The sequence below is a fragment of the Eptesicus fuscus genome, chromosome 10, assembly GCF_027574615.1.
Source record: "Eptesicus fuscus isolate TK198812 chromosome 10, DD_ASM_mEF_20220401, whole genome shotgun sequence".
Lineage (NCBI taxonomy): Eukaryota > Metazoa > Chordata > Mammalia > Chiroptera > Vespertilionidae > Eptesicus > Eptesicus fuscus.
Window position 1 is genome coordinate 80051200 of NC_072482.1, and position 7922 is coordinate 80059121.

At 36.6% G+C, this 7922-nt stretch overlaps 1 protein-coding gene across 2 annotated transcripts in view; it reads left to right on the forward strand.

The window, feature by feature from the left end:
- PTPRK (protein tyrosine phosphatase receptor type K) overlaps positions 1-7518 on the forward strand; it is a 477611-nt gene extending 470093 nt beyond the window's left edge. For both annotated transcript variants that reach the window (XM_008138467.3, XM_008138476.3), the window contains exons 26-30: positions 246-377; positions 503-628; positions 3548-3711; positions 4209-4344; positions 7281-7518. In XM_008138467.3, coding sequence (XP_008136689.1) covers positions 246-377; positions 503-628; positions 3548-3711; positions 4209-4344; positions 7281-7334 — 612 coding nt within the window. In that variant the 3' untranslated portion in view covers positions 7335-7518. The remainder of the gene's footprint in view (positions 1-245; positions 378-502; positions 629-3547; positions 3712-4208; positions 4345-7280) is intronic.
- The last annotated feature ends 404 nt before the right edge of the window (positions 7519-7922 follow it).

Genomic DNA, 7922 nt, shown 5'->3' on the forward strand with positions numbered 1-7922 from the left:
TAAATTATTTGACTTGATTTGCTGTTGAGACATCAAAGTTTTACCATCAGATTGACTAGTTACTAGTTTCAGTACATTCCAGTGGTTCAGATCTGATGTTCCATGCCTTGGACCACAGCCTGGCTCCATTCCATGTAAAGCTATTATATCTTATGGTGCTAAGTTGAAGTTTGTTGAATCTGCTTGTACAATTGATCATGCATTTTAAGTCCTTATGTTTCTCCATCTACCCTGTTTCTTCACAGAGCTACAGGCAACCAGCTGCTTTCATCGTCACACAATACCCTCTGCCAAACACTGTGAAGGACTTCTGGAGATTAGTATATGATTATGGCTGTACTTCTATTGTGATGTTAAATGAAGTCGACTTGTCCCAGGTCAATGGCTATGGATGGCTTTTGTGTATTTATAAGCAACTTAATAACATAGTAATAAAATGCTTTATATCACACTAGGTAGAAAAAAATCATGCTCTTCTTCTTTCAAAATATTCATCATCTAGGGCTGCCCTCAGTACTGGCCAGAAGAAGGGATGCTGCGCTATGGCCCTATCCAAGTGGAATGTATGTCTTGTTCAATGGATTGTGATGTGATAAACCGGATTTTTAGGATATGCAATCTAACAAGAGTAAGTCATTGTTTAATCATTCTAACTGAGCTGATCCAGAGTAGGTAGAGCATAACCATGATGGGGTACAATTCCACTCACACAACATGAGTAGAATTAATAAGCATTACATAATCAGTCCCAAGTCTAGTAATCATCTTATTCCTTAGTACTAGAGCAAAAGGCACTCTAAAAACAGAAAAGCAGAAATGCTGGAAGCTAAGTTTTCTGCTATACTCCTAGACTAATGTATACACCTGAAAATATAGATTCAGATGCACTGGCTTAATTGAGTCTGATCGTCTGACTGGCTCCTCAGCACATGTGGCTGTATCGCCAGGTTGACTGCATGTTTGATTAGCTCAGAAAAGCCATGCAGTTAAAAAATAATGACATAATAGCCCTAACCGGTTTGGCTTAGTGGATAGAGCATCGGCCTGCGGACTGAAGGGTCTCAGGTTCGATTCCAGTCAAGGGCATGTTGCGGGCACATCCCCAGTAGGGAGTGTGCAGGAGGCAGCTGATCGATGTTTCTCTCATTGATGTTTCTAACTCTCTATTCCTCTCCCTTCCTCTCTGTAAAAAAACCAATAAAATATATTTAAAAAATAATGACATAATAATAATGATGACAGAGAAGAAGCTCTCTTCGGGAGGAAAGGCTATGTTGGATGAGCCATTAGAGAGGGATTCCATGTCACTATTCCAAGTCCTGTGTATAGGGGAGAAGCCAGCATGAAGAAAAGGGTAACTCACAGACGTCATTGATTCTCCTCCCACTTACAATTGCATCTTTCTAAACGTTCCAACATTTACTCTCCCGGATCTGTAGATAGAACCAGTGCTACCACTGTGCCCTTTCCAAGAGCAAAGTAGCAACTGTGTCCCTGAAGAGTCCTCCTCATGTGCTTTATGCTAAAAGGCCAATTAAAAACAAGAAATATTAATGAAAAACTGTTTAGATTATGTAACCAAATAAGCAGAATTTGAAAAGAAAACATTGGTAACTTCTATGAAATCACTCTGTTTTTAAAAATTACTCTTTAGCAGCAGCTTTCTGTATGTCTCTTATTTTAATTGTGTGATTAGGATTGTCATAATAAAGTGCTTTTTTATATCAAAATGGCTATATACCTTTCTGGTTAATAAGTCTATATGTATATAACTGTAGACAGAGGATAAAACCAGACCCAATTCTATTGCTCATTTTAGTGGAGAAAAAGATAACTTCAATCCTGTCATAATATTCATGCATCTCTTAGATGTTAATTTCAGTGAAGTCTCATTATGTCTGCACATCTGTTACATTATGGTTCTAGTAATATTTTAGCTGAGAAACCATAGCCGCTAAACTAAGAAAGTAAGACTTGTCTGTTAATTGAACTGTTTATATGAAAAATATTTTAGGAACAGGAATTGAAATGTGTTACTTTTTTTGTCAGCTTATTTATTTGTTTACTTTCCTCTGTCTTGGGTGCTCTGGTCCTTATTAGTGCAGGAATTTTTTTCTGTTTTCTATCTCATGATTTAATGTCATTCACTTCATCAAATACTTAGTATTCACCAACAAGAAGTTAGGTGTTGTACTAGGTAGGTTCTCATCCTACCAAAAGATACTTGAGCCCTTGCCTGATGGAGCTTCAGATCTGATGCCATATGCTATGGCTTACTCATGTATTCCATATTCTTCTTACAATTTTTATTTCAGGTTTTGATTCATTCATTCAACAATACTCTGTTTTTGAAGTTATTTTTCTAAGTTTGAGCGGTACAGAGTTTAGGGTAAAAAGAGAAATTTCCCTGTCTTTAAAGAATTAATATTTTATCAGGGGAGACAAACATTAAATAACTAAGTAATCATTTATTTACAAATATGAGTCATTTTATAGAGTACAGAAATACAAAGTGTTTGGGTGACATGACATAGCTGGGTGATCAGAGATTTCTTTGAGACAGTGATGTTTAAGCCAAAATTTGAAGAGTCAGTAGAAGCTATTCAGGGGTGGGATAACCAACTATCCGGGTTTACACATGAGTTTTAGAAGATAGATCTAAAAAGTTCCTGGCAAACCCAAGCCAAGTTGATCACTATTTGGAATTGAGAAGGGCAAGCAAGAAGGAAATGTTCAGGACAAAAGCGAATGTATGTTCAAAGCCCCAATGGTAAGAAATTACTTGATAAATGAATTAAAAGAAGGCTACTGTGTCTGGCACTTGAATGGTGTGTTCAAGTTGAAGAGAAGGTTGAGAAAGATGGTGGAGCCATGTCGCATAGGATTTGTAAGCCATGACAGTAATTTGAATTGTATGATAAGATCATTTGGAAGCCACGAAAGCAAAAAGATGACGAGATCAAATTGGCATTGCAAAATAATCATGCTGCCTGCAGGAAGAACGATTTGGAAGGAGATCAAAGTTCATGCAGGGAGATCCAGGAGGAGACAGTCATCATAGCCTGTGATTGGTAGTGCAGTGATGTCAGTGGTGATACAGAAGAGATGACTTCGAAGGTTATTTAAGAAGTATAAACACTGGAGTTGACTAGAGGCCCCATGCACGAAATTCGTTCAAGGGCCTGGGCCTGGCCCTGGCCTCCGCCCGCAGTCGCCGTCACCATGGCCAGGGCCTCTGCCGCGGGCCCCGCCTGCTGGGGCTTTGTCCAGAAGGAAGGACGTCCAGTCTAATTAGCATATTACACTTTTATTAGTATAGATTGTTGGATTAAAGTTATGAGGGAGGAGCTTATATGAAGAATAATTCTCATGTTTCTTGCTTCTGTAACTTAGAATGTTTCTGCATGGGCATGTACATATTTAGGACTTACAGACTCGATCCAATGTAAATGTCATTTATATCATCGTGTCAATTGGTATGAACCTATTGCGTTTAGTACAATTTCAAGTCCCAACTTATGTAACAATATATTTTTTTTCTCCACAGCCACAGGAAGGGTATCTGATGGTGCAGCAGTTTCAGTATCTAGGGTGGGCTTCTCATCGAGAAGTGCCAGGCTCCAAACGATCGTTTTTGAAACTGATCCTGCAGGTGGAAAAATGGCAGGAGGAATGTGAGGAAGGGGAAGGTCGGACGATCATCCACTGCCTGTGAGTACGCAGCTGGCCTGGCCAGGGAGCTCGGTGCCCATTTCCTCACTAGCCTGCACATGTTCCATGCTGCAGTACCTGACTCACATCTTACATAACTCCATAGATATTTCTGTACCATAATTCCATAATTAACTACTGACTTTTTAAAAACTTGATTATAGTATAGTTTTTCAGTGATTTAAATTATTTTGAATATTCCTTTAAGCCACTTTCCTGATTTATACAGTTTGCAGATCTATCAAAATCTCAGGGTATCTAGGTTGGCAGTTTATGCCTATAGCATATTTCTAAGCATCAACTACTGGGCTAGCATCTTCCTCAAGGGTCCTTTTTCTCTGTCCTGTACACATACGTACACACATATGAAGCAAAATTAAGACCCAAATGGAAAAAAATTTTTAAGATAATATTTTCTTTTCCAAACATATATCTTTGTGTCACCTATAGTCACCCAAAACCTCAGACTAAAATGCCTTTGCTTTCTTCGGTTTTAGGAATGGTGGCGGGCGAAGTGGCATGTTCTGTGCTATAGGCATTGTTGTCGAAATGGTGAAACGGCAGAACGTTGTCGATGTGTTCCATGCGGTGAAGACACTAAGGAACAGCAAGCCCAACATGGTGGAAGCCCCGGTGAGTCAGAGTCCTAGAGGTAGAAGGAAGCATAGACATTAGTCAGTTATTTACCTCCTTGTGATTTGATTTCATGCTCACACAGGGAATCAGATGTGTAAATGAGTCAGTGAGACTGTCTAACTTTCCTGTCTAACTGATGAATTGCTGAGCCTCTCTGTCTACCCCGATAACTTAATTACATATCTCATAAACTGCTAATGGTGGAGAAAACTATTTTCACTAAATTTGAAAATGTATAGGATTTTTTTTTCTGTTATGGGCAATAAATATTTGCTACAAAAAAGTTTGATAAGTGGTTCTATCATAAGAATAAACCTGCTATCTAGGCTTTATTCTTATTACTTTTATTTCTTAAAGCATATTGAGTTAACTGGTAAAATTAATCTGAGGGATTTACTTGTAAGTTCCATCGGCAATTTAGTCGCCCAATGTTTTTAAAGGACAACTGAAATTTATTTTAGTCGTTATTTATATAATTCTTCATTCCTGATCAAATTATACATTTTTCTATCTGTCATCATTAACAATTTTTAGCTTTTACCAGTTACAGAGTGTAGTTCATATGACGCTACCTGAATTGGCCAGAGTTCATAAAAGCAGAACTTAGTTTACAAAATACGAGCCGATAGGTATGTGTATGTGGGAGTGTATCTGGGTGAAGCTGTATGAAAATAAGAAAGTTGAACTTCTCTAGCACATGTCTCTTCGAAAGAGAGATGTCTGTGGGTTACACATATGTGCATGGTGGGATAAAGTCAGGAGCAGCTGTGTAGTTTATGCTCACAGAAAAGTAAACCAGAAAAACCTAGGCATCACTGTTGCTTGCTCTGCATTTATCAAGATGATCAGATAACTAAAATGAGCAATTCAATAAACATTTAAGTATTTTCACCACTTCCTGCACATGGATTGTTCACACAAGGGCATTGCTTCTGAGACAAAACCTGAAGAGTTACTACATGCATACTCTTTCACTTTCAAGAATGATAACAGACTTCTCCCTTCTACAAGTCCTCCAACCCCATTCAGTCCGCTTCATCCCTAAAGTTATTGCAGTTGTCCAAACAAGGTGATGTTGGTTTTGACTGGGGCGTTGGCAGTGGGGGGTGGATTTGAGGGAATTTTGAGGTAGAACTCTGAGGCCATCTTACAAAGCAGATGAGTAGTGGTTATGTCTTCAAACTACTTGCAATCTGATTTCTTGATGTAAACTCTGCCTCTATCTCCCAGATCAAGTCTTCTTAAAATCATCACTTCTGGCCTCAGAATTCAACTTTTACCTTCAAATTTCACTTTGATTTTTCCACCGTTACCTTAAGAAAAAAATTCTATGGTTAAACTCTGCCATTCTTAAACCTCCAAAGAGTTACTATTTACCTTTAATTTATGTCCCATGAATCCTGACAGAACTCCGCACCCTCTGATTTGTGCTTCATCAGGGTTAATTATGAGTTCAATGTGCTATTGACTTGTACTGACACATTTGGTAAGGACATTTAGAGTGTAAAACAAATTGTTAGAGACTGACTAAAAAGACACAACTGCTTCAAGCACTTTTTGGTTCTTCGGTAGGCTAATTTAAATCACCTCTGCTTGATAATTAGGCTAGGATTGATAAAGACCTCTTGGGGAAAGTTTTTATTACCCTAGTTTATTGCTGGAGACACCTGGAAGTTTGCTAGAAATAATATGTTTTACATTATTCTCCAATTCAGCCTGAATTTTACCTACTGGGATTGAATTGGAAAGTTTTTAATGAGTTGCATATTGTAAGTCATAATTTGTAATACAGTCTCTGAATTTTTTCAAATTATAAATAATGAAGCCAGACATAGATGGACCTAGAGGAAAGGCAGTTTAAACTCCAAAAGTTTTATTGCTAACAAAATTATCTTAAATATATAAAGGCAGTAGACATACATTTTCAGATATAAATAAGCTCAAAAAATTTTAAGAACCACTAACCATTTTTAAAATTTTACTTGAATACTCTGATGAACCAAAAACTGACAAAAATTAAGAATTTAAAATTGTAAAGTGGCAGTTGGAAATGACTGGCTTTTTTTTTTTTTTCTGCTAAGGAAAAATATCTTAAGTGTGGAAAACAATATTTGCATGTATTCACTGTAGCATTATTTATAATAGAAGAAATAAATAAATGCAATTTAACAGTCAAATACTCCATCTGTTAGATTTTTATGTAGTATCAACATGGGGGAAAGTTACATAATGTTACACAAAAGGCATTACTATATAAAATTATGTCCTCGCCAGGCCAGCATGGCTCAGTGGTTGAGCATTGACCTATGAACCAGGAGTTCATGGCTCCATTCCCCGTGCGGTCACATGACGGGGTTGCAGGCTTGATACCCAGTGGGCAGTCAGTCGGTGATTCTCTCTCATTATTGATCTTTCTTTCTCTATTTCCCTCACCCTTCCTCTCTTAAATCAATAATATATATATATATGTATATATTAATTATATCCTCAAATATATATATATATGCAACTATATTTATTCTAAAGTAATTATTATTTCAATCATGCATAAAAAGGACTAAAGCAAAACTAAGGTAGTACTGTAACAATTTTATTTCCTGGTGATGGAATTATAGAAAATATTTCTATGATTCTTTATATTTTCTATATTAGAAAATTTTCTATTATGATCAGGTATTACTATCATAATCAGCTTTAAAAAAATTGGAGGCTTTTTTAAATTTAATACAAAAATATATGGCAAAGACAACATATCTTTTACATTGTCTCTTTTTCTTAAACAGCAAGTAGACTCAAATGCAAAGTATTCCCAGATATTCAACTTGTCTATGGAAAAAATAATTTGTAATTCTTGAATAATCTAAATTGTGTGCTGAGTTTTCATTTGGTAACTATTATTCACGGCTAGTCTTTTTTTTCTTAACGTCTTTCAGGAGCAGTACCGTTTCTGCTATGATGTGGCTTTGGAGTACCTGGAATCCTCTTAGTTTGGTGAGACTTCTGCATCCAAACAGAAACCTGTCCATCTGTTGAGCCAGCAGCTGCTGTACTGTCACACCTGCGCAGAAAGATTTTAATGTGGGGGGGATGGGAGACTTTTACATTCAAGAAGTAAAAGTATTTTTCTTATGAAGTCGTGTATCTTAATAAAAAGGACTCAATTAGTTTCTATTACTGTATGAAAGCTTCAACATTTCGTGCCACATAAACTATATTTAATAAGAACCAAATTCAACTGAGAACGTATCGGTGTTTGTACAGTGAACATGCGCCTTTTCTCTCCTGGTTTTGGTAGAGCAGCCACCATGTGTTGCATGAATTAATACCTTCCACGTGGTGTTTTCCTCCCTTTTTTAGATAAAAGATGTTAAATCTTTAAAGAAATAAGAAAGAAAAGCTGTGCAAATTCATAGTAAAATTCATTTTTTTATATGTTTCAAGTGTAGCAGATCTCTATATAAATATATAAATATATATAACTGGCTTATTTTCTTTTAATGTGCAATGATGGCTGGATCATTTAAAGTTCTTTTTAGAAAAAAAAAAAAAACATAAGCCAAAGACTCAAGTGTAAA